At 52.4% G+C, this 23305-nt stretch overlaps 1 protein-coding gene and 1 long non-coding RNA gene across 4 annotated transcripts in view; one reads left to right on the top strand and one right to left on the bottom strand.

Annotated features, from left to right (window-relative positions):
* Positions 1-3255: 3255 nt before the first annotated feature.
* Positions 3256-7678, bottom strand: LOC106025908 (uncharacterized). Its single transcript, XR_001199502.2, has 3 exons — positions 6973-7678; positions 6804-6885; positions 3256-5323 (listed from the first exon to the last, which is right to left on the bottom strand). It is a non-coding gene; the product is annotated as an uncharacterized LOC106025908 (long non-coding RNA).
* Positions 7679-7834: 156 nt separating this feature from the next.
* The window catches only part of Itpk1 (inositol-tetrakisphosphate 1-kinase), a 144286-nt gene continuing 128815 nt past the window's right edge, over positions 7835-23305 (top strand). For 2 of the 3 annotated variants that reach the window (XM_063241099.1, XM_003462649.5), the window contains exon 1: positions 7835-8062. In XM_063241099.1, coding sequence (XP_063097169.1) covers positions 7968-8062 — 95 coding nt within the window. In that variant the 5' untranslated portion in view covers positions 7835-7967. The remainder of the gene's footprint in view (positions 8063-23305) is intronic. The other variant, XM_063241098.1, reaches the window with a different exon arrangement.

The following is a 23305-nucleotide window of genomic DNA, read 5'->3' as shown; positions in this document are numbered from 1 at the left end:
TTAGCGGAATTTGGGGGTGGAGGAGGAGAGTCCTCACTAGCATGCTGAAAAAAGGAAAGTAGGGAATTATAAACAGTGAAACCATTCTGAGCAGAGGTCAGCAAACCAGTGGTTTTAGGTCTCTGTGGGCCATAGCGTAACTGTCACAGCTACTCAGCTCCTTCTCATGGCTGGACAGAAGCCAGAGAGGAGCCAAGACCTAAAGGAACGGGTGTCACTCTTCCAGCAGCTGGATTCATGATGCTGCCATGATTCTGTGGCATTTCCACTTACAATCAACTCTTTTTCTTTTGACTCCGCCCGCCAACAATTAAAAAATGTGAAAGCCATTCTTTGCCTAATGGTTGTGCAAAAACCAATAGGAGGTAGGGTTTTTCTTTTCTTTTGGTACTGGGGATTGAACTCATGACCTCACGCTTGCCAGGCAGGCACTTATACCACTCAGCTAAACCCCCAGCCCCAAGGGTAGGCTTTGTGTTGGCTGTGGTTTGCTTTTGCCTGGGTTAGTAGCACAGGCTCTGAGCCAGCTCGACCCCAGCCTCATCCTTTCTGTAAGGGTGGAAGTTTCAGTTTCTGGAGCTGTAAAACGGGGGGAAATAACTGGCCGGCGTGTGGCAGTGTGACGAGAGCTGTACAGCCACTACTTGCGCATTCAAGGAGTCTTACAAATGCATTGGGGGCGGGGGCAGGCATGGTGGTGCACACCTATCATCGAAGAACTCAGTAGGAGGATAGCTGTGAGTTCGAGGCCAGCCTGGACTGCATAGTGAAACCCTGTCTTAAAGAGTCACACACACACAAAAAAAGCATTCATAGTAGTGATTATTTTTAACCATAAAGACTATACCGAGTACTGACTAACTGATCATAAATGATGACAATAATTCCATGATTCGTCCTTCTCCAGCACACCGGTACACTGGCATAATTCTCAGCTCTCCTGTGCACCCCAATATCTAGGGGAGGGGGCTCTATTTTTTTTTTTTTTTTGCATTTCTTTAAGTAGATGCAGAGTTTTAAAATTCATTTCATTACATTTCATTGCAGGTACGGTGCTGTTTTTATTTTGGGGAGTCTAACTCTCCCTTCTACTCTTCCAGCCAAGAATTCTGATTCAACAGGTCTGGAGTGGACTCCACACCAGAAGTCTCTGTTCACTGAATGCTTCAGGCACCCTAACACAGGCAGAGAACAGCTCATGAGTGCTTCCTTGCCGTTTCTCCCTCCTTGCTCAAAAATGCAGTCTCAGGCCCCACCTGGAACCTGAAGAGTTTTTTGCTTGTTTCTATGGTGCTGGGGATTTCAGGAGGGTTGTGTGCATGCTAAGCATGTGCTCGACCACAGAGCCACCCCCAACCCTGCGCCCCAGAACCCACAACTTAACAGGACTCCGAAGCACACCCCCTCGAGCAGTACACTCGGGGAGCTGAGGTGCACGGCCGCGGGTCGCGTGTCCCAGTGCTCCCCTTGCTGTGCAGCCCCATGCCCAGGTGTGGTGCTGGGACTCCACATGGACCAAATGGTGATCAGACTCAAGGGCGCACTGTGTGCTTGCTTTCTTATAAAATCTAGGTTTCTCATAAAGTGAGGTCCCACTGCAGTTGTCAGTCTGGCACAGCCCTGAAGGCAAGCCCGTGCCAGGAAAAGCAATTTAGGATCCAAGAGGCCATCAGGGGCCTCTTTCCCCATGACCCAGAGGGCGGACGTCCCTGGGGCCCAGGGGGCTGGCCAGGGGTAGGCTGCCCATGGCATTTCTTAATATAGTTAGTCAATAGCTATGTTTTCTAAGTGCCACAGAGGATTTAAGGAATGTCACTAAATGTCTGGCACGGAGGGGAATGGTGGCTTTGAGAAGGGCATTTCCCAGGCCTTGGGTGGAGAACGGATCCTTCAGAAGGGGCCGTCATGCAGACTGAGCTCCACTGAGACCTGCTTACAGGTTTCCTCGGTTTGGCCTTGGGCACAGACGTAGCGGCCGACAGAGCTGGCCTTGGCGGAGGAGGCCTGGTTTGGGCGACTGGCGCAGGCTCTGCCTCTGCCTTGGTTTATTGGCCTGCACAAAGGGCAGTTGCTGCACAGAACTGCATTTCGAAATGCTGCTGCAACTGTACCTCGCTGAGCATTTCCTTCCTTCTCCCTGCTGGAGGTCTAGCGAAGAGGCTTCCGGCCCTGGACCTCTCTGTGCCTCTCACTGTAACAAGCTTAGCAGGGAAAGCCCAGCAGGAGAGTGGGACAAACCCCACTGGCCATCACCGTGCCCTGCAACTGTCAGCGGGGCACATTATATGTCAGGGTCCTCCCTCTGTAAAATGGAAAAGGCCGCCTTTCTGTAGAGTGGCTGCAGAAGTAGAGGAAGTTGTAGATTTAAGAGTTCTCTGGGAGCCAGGCATGGTGGCACATCCCTGTAATCCCAGCATTCGGGAGGCTGAGGCAGGAGGATTGCTGTGAATTTGAGGCCAGTCTGGGGTAGCTAGTGAGTTTCAGGCCAACCTGAACTATATATAGTGAGACCTTATCTCAAAGAAAAGAAAAGAGAAAAGTGTTCTCTGGAAATTGTATATCAAGTATCACGTGTATTCTTTAAATGAACATATCTCAGATGAAATCATCTCCCGCTCTCCCTCTGATACAAGTTCAAATCTCTCTACCCAACCTTTTCCTGGGATGATGACCAACTTTAGTGCCTGATTAGTTTTGTGACCTCCAAAGAAATCACTGATGAAGGCAAGATTATCAATTGGTGTTAAAATCATTAGGTCTATTATCAGCAAGGACATGGCCAGCAGAAGTGCAGGAATAAACTAAGACAATGTTGGGGGAAACGGCACACAGCATGGCTTTAGCTCGCAGATGACAGTGAACGCTCAAGTGTTCTCCTATAGTTCTATTCGTAGGAAACACAGGGGCAGGCAGAAGTCACCTGTGACTTCATTCTTTAGGATTAGGGATTGTACCCAGGGCCTTTCCACTGAACTACATCCTCAACCCTTTAATTTCTTAGTTTGAGAAACGGTCTAAGTTGCTGTTGTTCAGACCGGGCTTGAGATTTGTGATCCTCCCAGAGCCACCATGCTGCCCCATCTGTGATTTTTGAATAGAAGGGACTTTTATAGTTCTGGGGGTAGAAGCTATCATCTAGGAGGGGACACAAGAGGGAGTCACCCAGGGGTTAGGATTTGGGCCATGTAAGAATCTTCACACAGCCAGACCCTTTGTATTTGCTAGTATACATAACACTATCCACACTGTAGTTCAGCTAAAGGGTTTTACTTTGATTCCAATCAAGGTTTCAGATATAATTTCAAGTTTGCAGGAAATGCAGGGAAGACAGGGACAAGCTAAATGGCACCATGAGGAAAATAACTGGACAAACTAGAAGGTTAGAATTTATACAGGGCAACTGACGCCATCTCTTTCACCAGGGGGACTCATCTAGATCAGGAGATCAGGGGACCACATAAACACATGCCACACAGGGGCTGGCTATGCATCTGGGCTAGAGGCAGCAATTTGGGATATTTGATTATTAATCTATTTTCTTTCACTGTAACAAAACACCCGAGGCTGGGTGTTTCTGTGAGAGGAGGGAGGTTTATTTCTTGCATAGTTTTGGAGGATCAAGAGTGTGGCACAGCTTTCTACTTGCCTCTGGTGGGAGCCTTCTGAGTACATCACGACACGGCACATGATGCCATGGGAGGAACTTGTATGAGAAAGGGAGCAAGAAGACTGAAGGGCCAGGCTTTCCAGCTTCTGACAACCTGTTCCTTGGGAACTAACGAGGGTCCATGGAAAGTTACATTGTCGCTTTTGGAGGGCAGGGCCCCACTCACCCTTATCACCCTGGTCCCACGTCCTAAGGGGCCACCACCTCAACACAGCCACACTGGCAACCAAACTTCCAGCACACAATCTTTAAGGGACACACAACTGAACCACATTCAAATCACAGAAAATACACAGTCAATTTTAAATGATGGTAAGTAACTATTTTCAGTGTTTTAAAGCATGGTAATACCAATTTGTTCTATTGGCAAGTGCTATTTTGGTTTCTCCTGATCCATTTTCAGCTTGGTGAAGGATTAGAAAACCCGCATGATTGCCTCTGAGGGTTTCCTTTCTTTGCACAGCCGTTTCTACAGGCAACAGATGTTTCTGGACTTGTAACCCAGCACGTCATAGGTTTCCCTGTTTCATAACAGCCATGTGTTTTACTCATCTATTTTGTAATTGCAAAAGTAGTATACTTTTGATTAGAAATGTTTTAATTGGCCAATAGATATTCACAAAAATGAGGCTCCCTTCATTCCAAGTTTTTCCTTTCCGTTTCTCTCCCCAAAGGGAACTGCTATGCATGGACTGTTGGGTATCTTTCACACAAACCTATCATTTAGATGCTGCTTTATGCAGAGGAAGCCTATCACATGTCCTGCATTACACCTGGCTTCTTTTGATACAACATATCCCAAAGATGTTCCCGTATCTTTTTTGAAGGCCACCAATGACCTCCCAGCTTTGAGATCCAATGCCATCTGTCAGCCCCGCCTTTATTCCATCCACCTGATTGTCCCTTTTCTCCAGAGACCCCACCTTCCCTTGGCTTCCTGGACTATGAACTCTCCTGGATTTCCTCCCATTTCCTCACCCCCTAGCTAGCCTCCAAACACTGTCTCTCCCTTGGTTCATCCTTGACCTTTTCTCCTCCTACCCTTCACGTCCTGGGTGACCTCATCCAGTCTTGTGGTTCTAAGAGAGACCTCTCGCAACTCCCGATTTTATCTCTCACCTGAGTCACAGCCCAGAGCTCCAGCCTCTTTTATCAAGTTGCTTATTTGACATCTCTGCTGGTTATCTGGCACATGTCCAAGACAGAACCCATGACTTAAGCCCCCGAACCTGAACCTCCTTGGTCTTTCCTGTTTTAACTGCTTACAACTCCCTTTGTCCAACTACTTGGACCAGGGACCTCAGATGCATGTGATGTCCCATGTGCCAGCCACAGCAAATCCCTCAGCTCCCCTTGAGCTCTTCCTACAATCTGCCCACTCTTTGCCACCTGGGCTGAGCCCTCATCGTTGCTGGCTGAGGTCACTGCAGTGGCCACGTAGCTGGTCTCTCTCCTTTGATTTGCTCGAGCTCGTATCAGGTGATCCTGATGCAATTAGAGAGTCCCATCTCACTTAGAAGGCGAGGCCCAGTACCCTGCGGGACCTGGTCATTCTCTCTGGCTTCTACTTCCTGCTTTCCTCCTCCTGCTCCAGCCATCTGGTCTTCTTGCTGTCTCTTGTTCTCCGTTGTAGGGACACAACTCACCAAGTGCAACCTGGAAGACCAGAAAGAAGAAGCATGAGGTTGTAATCAGGGGAGAAGCAGGCCCGAGGGCAGGGCTTTGAAGAACCAGCTTTCTGTGAGCCTGAGGACTCCTGGTACCTCATTCAACATACCTGGCTCTCAGGGGCAGGGTGTTCTTGGCACCTTAGCAGAGGGTAGCATTTTATCCCATTCTTCAGATGACACCAGAACTTCACCCAGCAGCCCACTAGGAGGTGACCACACGTACAACACTTCTCCATGGTCCTTCCTCAGTCCATTGCTCAGGCCACATCTGCCCACGCCCAACTAGTTACATGGTCTTTTCCTGTTCTCTGAATCTTCGCACCTATTCGGCTTCCCACCTAGAATGCCTCTTCCTGCTTCTGCTCATCCTTCAAGACCGGGGGCCACAGTCTTCAGCCTTCATCAAAGCAGAACGGATAGCCCTGTCCTGCCGTGTTTCTCTTTCGGCTCTCATCACTTGTTTGGAATCAATGGCTTGTATCTCTTCTGCTGAGAGCTCACCCTTACCCATCTCTTACCCCAGTGCTCAAGAGCTTCTATGTTACCCGTGGGGCCCTTGTGTTTGTTGAAGGAATAAAACAACTCCTGGAAGGCACCTGGACCACTGAGCCTCCACAGCTCTCTCTGCCCCTAACTATGCCAGAGCATTTCTAGCCTGGGACTGAGATTTTCTGTTGACTTTCTGCCAGTGAACTCTCTAAAATTGTTGCCCACATTCCCTTCTTTTGTCCTGTTAAATGCCTTTAATCCACTTCCTGCCTCTGCCCTAGGGGTGTTCTTGGCATGATCTCCTTCAAGAAGCCGCCTTTCTGAGGCACAGAGCTGCCACTCCACACTGTCCCCTTGTCTTCTGGGCACTAAAAGTTTAGGATGCAAAGCCCTATCTGTAGTTTCCCATTCCCTACTCATCCTTGTTAAAGAAAAACGTACGAGCACCTGTGAAAGATGGCAAGGCAGACTTTAAGAAGCAGACTTCTGCAGTGAGGGTTTTGCAGCAGGGGAAAGATGGAGCTGGAGCTCCACTCTGCCTGGCGGGGAAAAGCGGGAATTTATAGCTAAGGCACAGGGGTGGGGGATTGGTGGATGGGAAACTAAGGGAAAACCTCAGGGGTCTGGGGATTCTGGGCAAGTTGACAAGATTCTTCCTGTAGACAGACCAGTCCCCTACCAAGCACAGCAAATTCTCCTAACTCAGTGGGATTTTTGCTAAAGCTGGACTCAAGGGGTCTAGGACAGGGCCAGAGGTCACAGCCGAGGCAGAAAGAAGACTCAGCTGAGCCTCACTGAAATTGGGTCCAGAAAGCCTTTCACCCCCTTATCGCCCCAGTTCTTTAGATTGTCCCTCCTGGATCCAAGCTCTTCCTTTTCTCACATTTCCCAACGCCAGCTTAAAAAAGTCTCCTCCAACATGCTGAGCCTCCACCCTGGCACCTCACATCCAGGGAACTCATCTTTCCTGTTTGTACCTGGGAGGAGAGACGTGTCCGTTTCTCTTCCCCAAGCCTGGTGCTCTATGAGGACAGGAAGGCTCCTCACGGTCCGCAGGGCCTGGACAGGGGCAAGTGGGGTTCAGGGACCGCAGGTTTTGAGGTTGACGCCCACCCACAACCCTGCATCCTGCGAAGAGAAGGGTACCTGGGACATTCCTTTCATTTTGGCCGTGTCCTGCGAGTTGGTGGTCAACGCCCTAAGCCTGGGCCTGGGTCAGCTTCTCCCGGTGACCAGGAGGCCACCTCATTGAACGTTTCTGCGCCCCACCCCCTGCAGTTTCAACCAATAGTCGAGGGGTGGGGTGAATACAGCTGGGGCACGGAGATGCTACCGAGGACCGGAGCTCCGCGGCTCGGCTACCCTCCAACGACGGACACAAAGTGTCCACACCACAACTCTCTTCCCTCGCCCCTCCTGCAAAGTAAGACTTCTGCGCCCTCCGACCGCTACACAAGCCTCCAGCAGCTACGAGGGCTGGCGCGGCGCCTTTAAGTGGTGGCGACTGTGCCGCCCCCTGGCGGCCGTGGCGCTTCCTCTGCCGCCCAGAGCTCCGGCGGTGGCCGGGGCAGTGCCAGGCCCGGAGCGGGCGCGGACCACAAACGAGTAGGTGTGTGCGTCCTGCGGGGTCCCGGGGCATCCGGAAAGGTAGCGCCTGACGCGGAACGGCGAGTGCGGTGCGCGGGTTCGGAGGGTGGGACCGGCGCGCCGCCGTCGCCGCCTCCACCGCCGAGCGAGGGCGCGTAGCCTGAGCCTGGGCGGGGGCGTGGTCTGAGAAGGCCACGCCCCTAGCCCGGCACAGCCCCGGGGGTTGGGCTGGAGAGCCCTGGGTGGGCGGCTGGGCTGAGGGCGGCCCAACCAGTGGCGCGCCGCGTAGAGCACCGCCCTGCCCCGCCCACAGCCCTCGCCCCGCCTTCAGTTCCCCTCCCCGCTCGCGCCGCGTCCCGCCCCGTCCCGTCCGCGCCCCCAGCCCCGCCCCATCCTTGCCCCGCCCCGCCCCGCCCCGCAGGACTGCGCGCCCCAGCGCGTTCCGCGTCCCCGCCGCCGGGAGGAGGTTCCCGCACGCTCGCGGCGCGCGCTGGCCCCAGTCTCGGCCTCTGGGCGATTTCCTCCGGACCCAGGCTCTCCGCCCGAGGAGGAAGATGCAGACCTTTCTGAAAGGGAAGAGAGTCGGCTACTGGCTGAGCGAGAAGAAAATCAAGAAGCTCAATTTCCAGGCCTTCGCCGAGCTGTGCAGGTAAGGAGGGACTCTCGGGCGCCTGGGGACCCCTCCTCCCCTGGCCTGAGCCCGGCTCAGCCTCAGCGGGCGCCGGGGAGGCGAGAGCAAAACGGGAAGGAGCGGCGCGCAGGGAGACTGGGTCCGAGGACCAGGTGGCCGTGAGGCCGGGGGCAGTGTCCGAGGGAAGCGGTGGCTAGCAGCGGCGATGAGCTCGGTCCTGGGCGCTCAGGTACACTGTGACCCGGCCCGGAGGCCCCCAGCCGCCCAGGGCGAGGTGGAAAGTCTGCTGGAGGTTGGCGAAGGGACCTGGGAGATCGGGGACTCCACGCTGTCACCGGCGGCTTAGACGTACTTTTGGACCGGCGTGTTTCTTCCTTAGTCTCATTCCCCTTAGTGGAGAAGGGCACCAGCGTTTGTCCACCACCTACTGTGCGCCCTGCGTGTGCTTGGCTCCTGGCGCTGTCATTGCATATCACCCAGTTGAGCCAAACTGAAGCGAGCAGCAACACTTGGCTTGTGTCTGGTGATTTGCTGTCTCATTAGAGCCTCCGGCAGTCTTGTAAATTGGCGAGGGTGGTGATTCTGGGCCACGTGTCTGAGAAGGGGAACCCTTCAGCAGAAGGGTGGGATGCCATACCCGGGGCTCCCAGGGATCGGCGTAGCTGGTGCCTAGAGGGTGCTGGGTAAAAGTATGTGGAGCAGAATGGCCTTCCAGCCATCTGGGTTGGGTCCCCCTTCCATGCTGGAGCTCTGTGGTGGGGACTGGGCTTTCATAGATCATATTTTTAATAAATTACCAAGTGCCAAGTGTTGGTTCAGGTATGTCTTGCTTTGCTCTGTGACTGTGGCTTTGCCCCACTGAAAATCTATTACTTAAGTCCCTTTCGCCTAATGTAATCCCCGCCTCCCTGGGCATTTTGCAAACTCCAGGTGGAAACCTTTTGTTATGTAGTGACTCCACTTAATAGATTTGGTTTTTGAAAATGTGCCCAACTTGCATTTTCATCTGTGGTGGGTCCCCAAACATCTTGGACAAGCGACTGGTTGGTTTTCCTTATTGCCTGGTGCCAGAGGCAAGGGGCTGAGTTGGCACACGCAGACAGGCCTGGCAGCACCTCAGTGCCCCTCACAGCTGCCCCAAGGGCCTGGTGTTCCTCTGCCCTATGTGAGCCCTACGCACAGCCTTCTCCGGCAGCCGGAGGGACGAGTCTGGCCTACGAGAGCTCCTGATTCTGGGGTGGGTTTGGCTCTTTCCTCCCAGACAGGCTTCCTTAGGAGAGAGAAGGCTCCATGTAGTCTGCAAGCATGCAGAGTAGCCCTGGGAACACCCATGGGAATCAGCAGGAATCACAGCCATAGCTTTGGGAATGTTAGGAAAGGAAGCTTGAACCCTGAATTGTAAATCCACTTACTGTGAAAAGGGTGCCATGGACACTGGGGAAACGTGGAGAGGCTGTTCTGGAAGTCCAGTTTTGATGTGGGGCGCTGGAGCTCCCCCTGTCTGGAATAAGACCTGGGGAATCTCAGTTGATCTTTCCTGTGACCCTCTCTACTGGTAGCTGTCTGAGCTTGTATCATTCTGGGTATTTGCCTGGCTGGGTATGTTTCACCAGGTGGCTAGCTGATGTGAGAAGACAGACTGGACAGCCCAGGGCCTTCATGTAGGACCTGCAGGTCGCCTCCTCGTCTTGTTAATACCCTACCTTTAAAGGGATGGTTAGCTTCAGGACACCCCATGATGGAAAACATTCTGGGGGGAAGTTAGAGGAGAGCCTTAATTTCTCTGAGAGGATTAAGTTCAATTGTCTAGTTACCTTCCTTTGTCCAAATGCTGACTTCAGAGAGAAGGCAGAAGACCTGGGGCCATTCTAGAACCAAAGGAATCCCACTTTATGTTTTCATTCGTCAAGCTTTAGAGGTTTTGCTCCTCAAGCTTAAGAAGAAAAAGAAAACACCAAAAAGAGTTTTTCTGTTGCTTCGTTATTCCCAGGGCAGTGCCCCCTGGTGGCCATGCAAAATGCTCCATCTGTTGACATGGTGACCCGGGTCTTTTGCTGGGTTTTGTTTGGTGTGAATATCCCTGACATTTTAGTGGACCAAGATGCGGATGCATGTTGTCATAGGTTAGACATCCAGAGTCCGGGGGTGCAGTGTTGCTATGTTGGTGGATGATGAATTGTCTGTGAATTTCCCAAAGCCCAGGCACAGTTGGAGATGCCTTGGGGCTGTATTCTGAGTGCTCAGGGCAGTTTTGGTGCTTGACTGGATTGCAATGAGTTAGTTGTCCAGCTGAATGTCATGTCTTGTAGAATCCTTATCTAGATCAGGCATGGTGACACATGTCTGTGTTCCCAGTACTCGGGAAGCTGGGGCAGGAGGATTACCATGAGTTTGAGGCCATTCTGAGCTTCATAGCAAATCTCTGTCTCAAAATCAAACAAAACAACCAAAAACCAAAGAAACAAAATGAAACAAAACAAAACTAAAACCAAAACCAAAACTAAAATCAAAAATACCTTATCTCGACAGGAACAGATCATTTTTCCCAGCCCTTGTCGTACAGGTAGGACAGTGGTGAGAGGTGAGCAGGCTCCATGCTTCTACAAGGAGCTCAAGCTGGAGGCCTTGACACAGCTCAGAGAGCCCTGTTCTCTCCCCCGGAGCCTCCAGCAGAAGGTGCCCTCATTATCTTCCCAGGGCCCCCGCCTCTGCTGTCTTGTCCCCAGCGATACTTTCCTGAGTTGAACCCTGAGAAAACTAATGTCCTGCTCTACAAGGCAGGGGTCAGTAGATGGCTAAGTCCTGGGAAGCGCCCATCCATTTAGGCAGGTGCGGGGCCGAGCCCTTGTCCTCATAGGATGAGGCCTCTGTCCTCCCAGCAGAGGGGGCTTTGAGTCAGCCAGATTTGGGTGCTGCCTTCTGTTCCTTTCCTTCTCTGTGTCTTCCCCTCTGTATGGAGACACAAGTTGAGTTCTTTTATCTCTCCCAGCTCCTCTCTGTCCCTTACCTGGGAGCAACTTTGTGGCTCCCTCCTACCCTCTGTGGCTTTTGCAAAATGCAGAAGAGGCTCAGAAGGGAAGTGGAGAGGTAAAGATATGGATTGAGAATATTGGGTGATTTTAAGACGGTTTGTATTGGTTGGTTCTCTGCAGCACCCATTGGGGGAATGCTAGCTGACTCCCTTTGTGGGTGTTTTCTATGCCTCTCGCCACCAGCTCCTCTCCTTCCCACTTCTTTCTGCAGCTAGGCCTGTGTCGCAGAAGGTGGTGTCAGCGGCACTTGACTTCATGAAGCTCTTTGGTATGAAATGCGGGTGAACACTGTCCATCTGTACTGCAATGATAACTGACCTATTTTTGTCATTTTGAGACGGTCTCACTATGTGGTTCAGGCTAGCCTTGGCTGGTCTTGAACATGCAAAGATCTGCCTGCCTCAGCCTCCCAAGTGCTGAGATTACAAGAGTGTGCCACCATGCCCAGTTCTATAACTGACTTTTTTCTTTTCTTTTTGGTGCCAGGGATCGAACTCATGACCTTGCGTTTGCCAAGCAGGCACTTATGCCACTGAGCTAAATCCCCTGCCTATAACTGACTTTTAATGAGGTGCTTCATTTTATCTCATCCTTCCAGCAGCCAGGGACAAAGGGATAGGACGAGGCTCAGGAAGTGTAAGGAACTTGCATGGCCACTTGGAGGATTTCCCTGAACTCAAGTCCTCTCCAGAATGCAGCCTTATGGTTTGTTTGCTTGTTTTTTAGTTTTCTGAGGCAGGATCTTGCCACGTCGTTCAGGCTGGCCTTGCCCTCCCTATGTAGCCTAGGCTGGGCTTGAACTCTTGCTGAGCCTCCTGCCTCAGTGCCTGCGCCGGCACGCCTGGCTCAGCCTGGTGTTTGTGAAGTGTCTTTTCCTGGCCAGGTGAGGCAAGGGCTTCCTGGAGGCTGTGTGGCAGAAGGATGTGTGGGAGGTTCTTGTCTTCGAGAAACATGGGGGGAATGTGGTCTCAGAGCCATCTCGGACCAAGTGACGCCGAGTCCTTTCCCACCAAAAGGGAGGGTTTGTTGATGCTCCTGTTTACTTGAGCTCCTTCTGGAGTCCGGGCCTGGTGTTAGCGGGTTGGGATGCAGTGGTTGGGGGTGGGGGTGGGGTGCCCCTGCCCTCACAGGGCGGGGAGTCTGGTGTATTACAGTAAACTGGGGTGTTGCTGCGACTGTCCTTCCCCTCAGGCCCTGCATTTTTTCCTTTTTATTTTTGGTGCAGTGTTGGGGATCAAACTAAGTCTCACGCATGCTGGGCAAGCACTCTCCCAGCAGCCCTATCCCCACCCCCACTTCTTCCTTTAAAGTAGGCCATCGCGAGGCTGCTTTCTGCTGGGATGGCTTCGTTGTTGCTTTTTTTTTTTGGCTTAGTATTCTGGGCTGGAATTTGTCTGTGAGATTCTGCAGGGGGAGGAAGGAGATCTTTTCTCAGATTAAGTGATGCCATCCGACTGTCTGGGTTGGTATTTTTCATTTGTTTAGTGGTTGGATTTGCCTCGGAGGTGTGGGCGGGCAGGGATCCTGAGGTACGTAGGCATCCTCTGCAGTGGCACATGGGGAATATCCCTAACCGAGCCGCAGCGCGAGCCAACTGCGTCTGGACACAGGTTGTCTTTGATGAGACTGCCTCGCTCTGGGGCCTGGCAGTGGAGCTGACCACCCACGTGATGTCTCTTTGGTGTTGGTGTTCTTAGATTTGGGGCTGGCGCTGGGCCCTGAGGCCTGGGATGGGTGCTGGCTGCCCACCTTGCTGCTGTGTGGGGTTTGTGGACTCCACCCTCTCAGGTCAGTGGGCTCCGCCAAGGAGGTGCCCACCCCACCTGGTGGCTCTGTTGCCTGGGCCTCAGTCTGAATCTCACCTATGTTATGGGTAGGGAAGTTGCGAAAATTTTGCGAGCAGGGTGCTACTCTCATTTGTTTCAAGCTTGGAGATTAAAAGGAGTTTATGTTAGATTTCCTGAAAATGCTGTGCCTTTATCAGTAATCATAATACTATTATTAGCTAACATTTCTTGTTTTCTCTTTCTCTTTGAATGTTTAATACGTGAATGTGTTAAAAAATATTCAGAGGGCAGAAAGCACGCAGTGAGAAGTCAGCCTCCCGTCTTGAGTTTGCAGCCCTTCAGGGGAGGTCCTGCCAGCACAGGGCACCCTCTGGTGCAGGCCTCTCTCCAGCGCACTGCTGTGTGCGTGTTTGTCACAGGGGTAGTGTGTCTTGGAGAAAATGGTTTCCATTAGAAAAGATCTGGTGTTACTTTTTTTTTTCTAAATGCTAACACAATCCCGGGTGTGGTGCATGCGCCTGTAATCCCAGCACTTGGGGGCTGAGGCAGGAGGATCATGGTGAGTTCGAGACCAGCCTGGGCTATGAAGTGAGCTCAAGGCAGCCTGAGCTGCATAGAGACCTGTCTCAAAAAGACAGGAAAAAAAAAAAGACAAACCGGTGGCACAGTACTGCTTATACTGTGGGCTTTGGCTGGTGGAGACAGCTTGCTAGTTAGTACCTGTGCCATCTGTAGGTGGACATCCCTGGATGAGTGAGTGCTGGGTCACAGGGCAGACATTTAAGGTTTTTGTTCAAGTTCTGAAATTGCTCACAGAGTTGGTCTGGCTTTCGCGGTTTCAGCCCTGTGACAGTGAATGGCAGTGGTGGGGGAGGGGCACTTTCTTCAGCAGAGCACTTGGACAGATACCAGGTGAGAAGCCAGCTCTGAACTCCAGAGTGAGATCAAGCAGTTCACATTGTTAGAGGCTGCCTGGGCACTGGGCAGGCACCAGGGTGGGCTGGGCTCACTGGCATAGCACAACTGTGCCTCTGGTCCTAACCCTGAGCTCCCCAGCCCCCACTGGTTAGTTATTTCGTCTATCGGTCTTAGCAGGTTTGGGGCATTCTGTAAAAACCTCAGGATGTGCTTGGTGGTACATGGTACAGCTCCCTGGACCATTTGTTGAATGACAGTTGAATGTATGATTCTTTTCCCACTCATCTTATTTTTGTTGTTGTTTGTTTGTTTTTGTCTTTTTCGTTTTTTTTTTTTTTTTTTTTTCCGGTACCAGGGATTGAACTCATGACTGCCTACTTGCAAGGCAGGTACTTATGCCGCTGAGCTAAATCCCCAGCCCCTTGCCTCAGCTTCTTGAGTGCTGGAATTACAGGTTTGTGTCAACACACCCTACCCTTCCCGCTCATCTTTTGAATGCAACTAGCTTTTGAGGTACTTTATAAATACTTTTTTATTTTTTAATTTTTGTGTTTTTGAGATAGGGTCTCTCTATGCAGTTCAGGCTGGCCTTGAGCTCACTGTGTAGCCCAGGCTGGTCTCGAACTTGCAACAATCCTCCTGCCTCAGCCTCTCAAATGCTGGGATTACAGGTGTGAGGTACCATGCCTGGCTAATACTTCCTTTTTAGAAGTAAGATTTATTTTAGAAATAAACACGACATGTGCACCTCCTTCCTTCACTGGCAGAGCCACCATCAGAAGCACCTTATCCCTTCTGTAGGAGTTGGACTCACCCAATTCTTCATCTCCCTGGTCCTTGGAGACCTGGGCTGGGGGTTTGTGACCTCAATTTGGGACAGGTGCTAGACCTCTGTGGGGAAGCCCAGGGTCTCTGCAGGCTGAAATGGCTGGTCCAAAGTCACCAGAGGGGCAGAGGGCTCCCCCTGTGCTAAGGACCAAAGCCTCCCTCCAAGGTTGCCCTTCCTGCACGCTGCCGTGAAGGAGGGTGCCGACTGGAGCAGGCGGGCTGTTGCCACTGGGCTGCTAGAATCTTATCTGGGGCTTTGTCGTGCCTGCTGCAAGCCTCCTCAGAAAGCAGCCTTTGTGGCCCGTGCTCCCCCGCGGGGCCTCACAGACGGGCTTCTGTGAGCCCGTCCTGGTGCCAGGCTGGGGATTGTGACAGCTCCCCAGAACTCCACCCTGCATTTAGGGTTCAGTGAGGTGTATCTGTCACAGGCGGTGGAGATTTCAGCGCCACTTCCAGGAGGGAGCCCCACGTTCTTGCCGTCCCGTGCCCCATGAATGCTGACGGTCCCACCCTCTTAACGGGCCAGGGTGTCCAGGGGCTCTCCTCGGAGCAGCTGCCAGCTGTCCCTGTAGGGTGAATCAGGATATGGAGTCAGGACAAAGGCCTTCACAAAGATCGCTCCCCCGCCTCTTTACTCACTGGAATTTTCAGTAATGCTTAGTGATTCCGACTGCTGGGCTTCTGACTTGTGCAGTGTGTTGCTTATTGTCTGTCTCCCCTTAAAGAAAGTGTAGTCCTTGGGCAGTCTTATTTATTGCTGAAACCCCAGTGTTTAGGACAGTGCATGTTGGAACTCAAAAGAGTATGTTAGGGCATCCGGGAACTGCTTCTTGTTTAGAAGCTTTTTCGGCAGGACAAAGGCCTGTGTCCCAAAGGCCTGAGTGACTCTGGAGTACAGTATTCTGGGCCAGGAGGGAAGCCCCAGGGCGGTGAGTCCCAGGTCAGGAGGGATAGTGGACTTTGTTGTCTTCTACACTTGGCAAATCCTAGCATGTGGCCTTGTGGCCCTGTGGCCCTGTGCTGCTGCTGGGCCTCGCCCTGCTGGAGAGATGGGGGAGACCAGGTGAGGCAGCACTCAGATGCATTTAACCTCCCGCAGGGTGGGAGTAGAGCCAGGAAGCTGCAAACCTGAGAGCGTGGTGTGGCAGTGTGGCAGGCATGACTGGGCTACTCTTATTAGTGAAGGCTTCTCTGGGGAGGTGATGTACTGAGAGGGACTAGAGCTCCATCCGAGAGCTGAAAAGCCCACAGATTGGGCAGTGTCCCCTGCCTAGAGGCCACACAGCCTGGTTACTTTGGTCCTGTGTTTTATGTGCATGGTCCCAGAAACCTTTCTGGTCATAAGTGTGGCTGGTGTCAGTGACAGGGCGGTCAGAGGAGGGATCAGGGTGACCACCCAGTCTTTCCTGACAGAGACTGTGACCTCCCACCTGAAGGAGCATAGCTGTGTGCTAGGGGTGAGGACAGGAGGTCGCACAGTCCCTCTGCCTGCCTCAGTCCAGCCCTTGTGTTCAGGAAATCAGCTGTGAAGGGCCCTAGGTTCGCTGACTTCGTCTGGAGCTCAGGGTAGGTCTCAGGTGCTCCGAGGTGATGGGTGGAAGGAAGCCCCAGCTGAAGCTTCTACATGTTGGCAGTCATTTGTCTGCCACATAGCAACGGGGTCTGCCCAGCGGTGGGCAGCCAGGGCCCTGGGGGGGACGCATACCTCTGTGTCCAGCTCTCCCAGAAGATGAAGGTTCTTCAGGGAAGGGTGCTGGGAATCTCCTTGTCGAGTGTCCTTTTGATTCTTCTGGGAAACTGAAACTGTCATTTCTTAAGTGTGTCACTTGGCCTCCCCCCACAACTGTCAGGCATGGGAAGCACTGATTAAGCAAGTCTGAACCAAGGCTAAGCTGGTCTCTTTGCTGTGGGCGTCTTGGGGTCAGGGCCTGTCCATGAGGGAGTGTTGGAGGTGAAGGTTTCTGGGGTGGCACCTGTCCAGAGAGCCCCTGGCTGTGGAGTAGTGATTCCCAGGTCTCTGTCCCTGGGGCTTGCTGGGACACCCTAGTCTAGCATTAGCAGCCCGCTGAGTCTGGAGTTTGTCCCTCGGTGGGAGGACTAGGGTGGGGCTGAGCTTCCACTCAGCTCTGCCTGCTGGTTGCTACCTTTTAGGAAATCATTTCTCCCCAGTTTCTAAGATTTCTTGCCTCTGGCTGCTGGTTTGCTCTGCAGTGTACTGTACGGTAGGTCTGGAGGCCCCAAAGGAGCTAGTTTTGCACATGAGACATTCCTGGGGACCGCCTGGCCAGGTGTGATGCTGATTATCAGGCTGGGGCTGGGGGAGGTGGCACCGCAGCCTCAGGTGTTTTCGCTTGCAGTTTGCCCTGTGAAGGCACCAGCCGCTGTCTGCCTGTGGTCTGGGCCACGCTGCACCGCCAGGACCTGGGCTGTGGTGCTGCTGTGCTTTGCTTCCCTCTGCTTCTTTACATGTCAGTAGCTCACACCAGATCTCAGAGACATCGAGAACTTTCCACAGGGCAGGTGCCATTGTAGAGGGAGACATGCCCTCCAAGAAGGGAATCTGTGCCCATTTGCTTGGTGAGAACACAGAGGCTCCAGGAGAGGTGAAGTGGTGTGTCAGGGCTGGGATTTATCCTCAACATTGGTTGACTGCTGAAGCCTTGCTGTTTCCAACCTGCCAGGTCTCCAACTTCAATGTAAAAAGCAGCCAGCGTTGGCTTGGTACCAATTTCAGAAGAAAATCAAGGGGCTCTTTTCTGGGCATACTCTGTGTTCAGTGTTTGGGCCCAGAGGGGAGGTAGTTGGCTGGGGTGGCAGTGGATTCAGAGCTCTGCACTTGGCCAGCTGGCTGCGAATGACTGGCAGATGATGATGCCTCCCCAGCCTCTGCTCTTCTGTTTGAAGTGGGTGTAGCACCCCGCTGGGCTAGTGAGCATGGCAGTGCTTGATGAATGACAGGATTCCTGTCCTGGGGTCCTCCCCAGGTTGGGCACAGGCTCCTTGATGTTGGGTGAGCCACGGCCGAGGGCAGACAGGCGGTCTCTTGCTCTTTTCCAGGGACCAGTTCACTGCTTTCCAGGAGGGCCAAGGTGGGCAGGTGGATGCAGGGGTGCAGAGAGAATGCTGTGTGGCACTTTCGCTTTTGTTTCTGCCTCACTCTGGGTTTCCGTTGGCAGCCAGGGCTGGGTTCCACCCTGAACACTTGTTTAGGTGGTTCCCAGCCTCCCCTCTGCCCCAGGATCTAGGGTGGGTCTAGCACCTTCCTTTTAAAAAGCACCCCGTTCATTCCTTCACACGCCTTTGCCACAGGTATTTACTGAGTGCCTGCTGTGTGCTAGCCATCGGGGAGGGGGATCAGGGGCGCTGCGTGAGCCTTTCTTGGGGGTTGTTCAACCGCAAGGCTGTTTTCATGAGACAGCTTTTCACAAAGGCTGGGTGCCTCTCAGAGCCCTGGGCTCAGGGCTTTGTGAGGAATGAAGTGTTGTATGCCTGTAGTTCCTCTCCCGGTAGAATTTCCTTCTCACCCCAAACTCTGACACTGACTTACAGAGGAGGGGGCAGAAGCTCTGAAGGGTGATACAGTTCAGCCCAAATTGTAGAGTGGCAGGGGTATCTTAGGTTTGAAAGCTGTCCAGCTGACATGAATGTTTTCTTGCTTTAAAGTTGTTTTAAAAACATTAATATTTGTCGTGGGATTCTTGCTGGTCATCCTATCAGAGGCCTCTTGTACCTTCCTAGAAACAGGCCTGGGAAGGGGCCATCTGGGCCTATCGGAAATAAGTTCAGCATCCTGCATCTTTTCCTTACCTTGGCCTTGAGCCAAGGCCCAGGCTGTGATGGGAGCTCAAGATGCTTTGGGGAGGTCCCCTTGCTGATTCAGGGAGGGCTAAAGCCTTGGGGTGGGGTGAAGGGTCCAGAGTCTGCTCCTGGCCTTCGTAAATCAGTGAGGAATGTGATCCTTTTCTTGGGGTGCTGACCTATGGGTCCTGGTGTCCTCCTAAAGTGCACGTTTATAGGTCCACAGACTCTGGTGCAAAGTCATTTAGCCTTGGAGGTCCCAGCCCGTTTATGGAGCTGCAGCTTCATGCTATCCCAGCATTCCTTGCAGCACTCAGTCCATCTATGGAAACTGAGACTCAGAGAAGGTAAGTCACCTTCCTGGAGTTTCACAGCTGCTGCTTCCTGGGTTTGGATGTCAGTCTGAGTGACTCCAGCATCCATGCTGTTGACCATTACAGATGTTTTTTTTCCTTTGTTCATGAAGACAGAGGATGGTTCCTGTTTTAGTTATTTTTCTTGTCACTGTGTCTGACACTCACTATTTCAAGGATGAAAGGTTTATTTTGGCTCACAGTTTGCAGAGGTTTTCAGTCCAGAGTTGGCTGGCTCCCAGGCAGGGCAGCATGGGAGAGGAGAAGCAGCTCATGGTGTGGTGGCCAAGAAGCAGAGAGAGTCAAGGGAGAGGCCAGGAAGGGAGCTATAATCTTCTGGGTCCCCTCCAGAGTGACCCTCTTCTTTGGCCAGACCCCAGCTCCTAACAGTAAGTCAGCTACAATGTCTTTATAATTCGAAGGTTCTGCTCATGATCACATAGAGCTTTAGGTTTATATCCAGATATAAAGCGTAGCATTCTGTCCCTGGGGCCCCCCAAATTCATGCTCATCTCTTTATGCAAAATGCATTTAGTCCATCTCTAAGAGTTGCTGAAGTCCTAACAGTTTTGGCACTGCCAAAATGTCCAAATTCAGAATTTCCTCTGAGACTTAAGGCAAACGCTTAGCTGTGAGCCCGTGCAAAAATCAAGAAAAGTTAAAGTCTTCTGATACACAATGGCACAGGATAAACATTCTAATTCCAAGAGGTAGAAACAGGGGTGGCGGGGATAGAAACCAGTGGGGCCAAGCCAGGCAGAAACTCAGTGGGGCAAACATGAAGTCCTGTAGCTCCGTGTTCTACACCAGAAGCAAGTCATGGCAATGAGATGTGAACTCCAGAGGACACGGTCTTGTGTTCTGGGCCACTGTTGGGGGATGCTGTCCCTGGCCAGGATGAGACCTTTGTCCCTAGGTCTGGGTGGTTGGTACTCCTTCCCCATCCCAGTGGTCTTCCTTTTAGCCGTGGTGGGAGTTCTGTGGATTTGGGATCCCCTGGGAAGAAGAGGGGAGTGGGCGGGGGCTATTTGGAGTGTGGGTGGTTCAGGAATAGGCCGGGACTGTCCAGGAAACAAGACCTGTGGCCCACACACTTGCAATCCTCCCATCCCCACCCTCTCAATTAGCCAGCAAATCCAGTGAACGGTTGAGGTGAGGTTAACAATTTAAGTAGCAGGTTGCTCATGTGACTGATTCCTACAACTCCTGGGTTGTGACCGAAACCTCAGCACCACCTGCATCCAGTGGTGAGGGGATGTGTTGCCTCTTGTAAGTGTAGAAATGTGGGGAGCTGTGGCTTCAGGTACAGGTGGTTCTGGAAGCTCAAGTGGTGGTCCTCGGGACCTGGTGTCTCTGCTTCCCTCATCTCTTCTGTGTGGGCCTGTGTATATAAGGTGGGTGCTCACAGCTGACTGCTGTGCTAAGCAGGCACTGGCTGAGTTCCTTGGTGTAATCCCTAGTTCCAGGGACCTGCCTGACAGACACTGTGAGGTATGGGGTTACACGGCTGGTTGTTGGTGAAGTGGAGATTCAGAGCTGGGTGTTGGTTTCTCTCTGTCCTCAGGCCCCGGTGCACAGGGACTTGTTTGGTTTTGTCATCTGGACTCAGGTGCCTGACTGTAAACCAGTTATCAGGTCCAGGGGCTGCTGAATGCTGGAGTGGGATTGGTGTGCCCTGTGGTTGCTGCGTGGTCTGGGTGCAGGCAAGCCGGAGCCCCAGGGAAAGCTGGAGACTGCTCCCCTGTGGGTGGAAGTGATGGCCGAGAAGAGACTGAGGGGCTCTCCAGTTCTGGGCTTCAGTGCCCAGCAGGGTGGAGGGAGAAGCTGCTGTCTGCTACCGTCTAGCGCTGTTCTGCGATTGGAGACATGCAAGGATGGATCTGAGAGTTTGCACACATTGCCTGAGACCAGGATGCTGTTCAGAAGAGGCTTGGGGAGGGTATCCCACAAGTCAGAGCAACAGGTGGGGCTCCTGGCTTTACTTTTCTGGAAGAAAAGTGACTCTGGCTTATTCTGGGTCCAGAGGCAGGATGGGTGGGCATCCTGGAGAAGGCGAGGGTGCCCACTGCCTTGGGGGTGTGGTTTACAAGGGCCTTAAGGATGGAGCTGCTGCCTGGAGCCGAGGTGAAGGATGATGTGCTCCTCACCATGTGAACCTCTGTGTTTGACTCTGAAGCGTTTTTAGAGCAAACAGTCTCATGTCATATGAAGTCAGCCAGCCTGTCATCTTTGGTCCTGACTGGCTCAGGGGGGTTGAGGTGTCTTTTTGTTGGGATCCTGGAGGATCTTGTGAGCCAGGAACAGCTGTGACCATTCAATTGGGGGTTGTTGCACCTGGAACGAGGGCCACTGACCTTGGCTTCAATGACATGAGAAGCCAGATCCCAGCACCTTGCCACTCAGCAGACCTGCTGGGAGTGCTTCTATGTGAAAGTGGGAGGAAGTGGCTGGGAGGTGGCTGCTGGCCACAAACCCAGACCGTCGATGTCCTGGGGCCCCCTTCTAGAGGCTGCCAACTAAAGGGTCTGGGCTGGGGAAGGATCTGGTGGTGGGTCTAGTTAGGGCTGTGGGTCCCTCTTGGTTTCCTTTGGAGCCAGCCATGGACATGAGGAGAGCTGCTTAGAATGCTTTGGCTAGGCTGGCTCAGCCCCTGTGGGTCCCTATGTATAGAGACATAGGTCTCTAATGGTGGCTATGTCAGGGGCAGCTAGCTAGGCAAAGTGCCGGGCAGAACCTCTGCAGGGTGTGCTGCTCCAAGCTGTCTTCATTGTCCCAAGTCTTCCTGTATTCTGTCCTCTGGCTGGACCATTGTCTACCCCAAAGTAGCCTTTTGGAAGTGTCCAGGACGGCAGGGACTACATTTGACTTTGGGGCCCTGGACTGAAATCTCTATGTGAAGGTCTCACCTCAGAAGCCCCGGAGGGCAGATTTCCACCCAGTGCTTCCGTTTAGCTGAGTGTCAGACTGAACCGTGGAAGAACCTTGGGGAAGGGGCTCTGCTCTGTGAGTGCACAAGGAGGGCTTGGTAGTTTAGCAGCTGATGAAAGCAGCCCTGGAAACAGAAACCAAGCTCACGAAGCTGGGTGATGTGACCCATGAAATTCCGAGAAGTCTGTCTGGGGCAGGCTCACAAGGGGCTTGTGAACATCACTAAACAACTTTTGTTAAAAAGTAATGTGTGTGTGTTCAAAAATCAAATCCTATCAGGGATTCATGGTGAAAATCGAGGTCCTTCACACAGCCCCAGTCCTCAGAGAGAACCCGGTTGCCTCCTCCTCATGGACTTACACGCATTTTGTGTTTGTACCAGCAGATATGAAGGGATACACATACATTGTGATATACAGTATCTCTCCTGGACTTAACTTTTTTCATGTAATAAGGCTTACAGGTGAATGGTGTCTGCAGTGACTTGGAAAGCCTTACTTTCTGTTCTGTACAACCTCAGTCTTGAACCTCCTCCTCAGTCTCCTGGCCTAGGCTGGTCCAGGGCTCCTGGTTACCTTCTCCTTCATCTTAGCCAGCTTGGGCTACTGTAACAGAACCCTCAGACCGGGGGGTATAAACCATAGATGTTCAGTCCTCGCAGTTCTGGAGGCTGCAGTGGAGCTGGCAGATCTGGCTTCAAGGTTCTTTTCCTGATTTGCAAACAGCAACCTCTTCGATGTGTCCTTGGCATGGCAAGGAGAGAGTGAGCTCTGAGCTCCTCATGTATTTGTTTTTTTAAATAAAGATACCAATCCTATCATGGGGGGCTCCCCCCTTGCTGTAGTCAGGGGTTATAAGGGAATAACTTAATACAGGACACATAATTCCTAGTCAAAAAGCCAAATGCAGAAGAGTGCGGGAGATTGTCCACACACTAAGGACCTAAAGAATCCAGCTGAGGGCCATGGCCATGTTCCCATGGCAGTGTCCTGCACAAATCCAGCTGAAGGCCTAGAGCCCACGTCAATGCCTCATCCAAGTCTGTCTCAAGAATCTGTGCTGGGAAGGTCCAAAGGTCAGTGGTGGAAGCTAGAAAGTCTGTGCCAGCGGGATAAAGGATCTGTGCCAGCAGGCTGAGGGATCTGCACTGGAGCCAGAAGTGAACTCTAGGTAAGGGCCAGATGTCCCCCAAGAGAGAACTGCAGCCATCGTCAGTGACAACTAGTCCTGAGTCCCGATAATGAGAACTGCCGAGTTCATTTCAGGAAGCCAGCGTGATGAGCTTCTCCAGGAGAATCAACAGCACGCCATCTTCCCCTCCAGTTCCCCTTTTATGCAGTTGGTAGGGATTCTCAGGTGGGCCTTCCATACCCAGCATGACGCTGATTCAGTTCAGCTGGGTGTAATGAGCTGACCCTTAACTTGTTAATCCACCGCAACCCACATGACCTCATTGAACTTGTTACTTGCCAAAGGCTCCTCCTCCAAATACCAACACATTGGGAATTAGGCCTGCAGCCTTTGAGTTTATTGGGAACACACTGAGTGCATAGCATCCTCTTGGTGGGACAGAGGGGTTCTGCAGCATGAGCCATCATCCCCTAGCTGAGGGTGGAG

The sequence above is a fragment of the Cavia porcellus genome, unplaced genomic scaffold (assembly GCF_034190915.1).
Source record: "Cavia porcellus strain 051 isolate PalLab524CR breed Dunkin Hartley unplaced genomic scaffold, mCavPor4.1 scaffold_31, whole genome shotgun sequence".
Classification (NCBI taxonomy): domain Eukaryota; kingdom Metazoa; phylum Chordata; class Mammalia; order Rodentia; family Caviidae; genus Cavia; species Cavia porcellus.
This window is presented reverse-complemented; position numbering and strand designations above follow the sequence as displayed.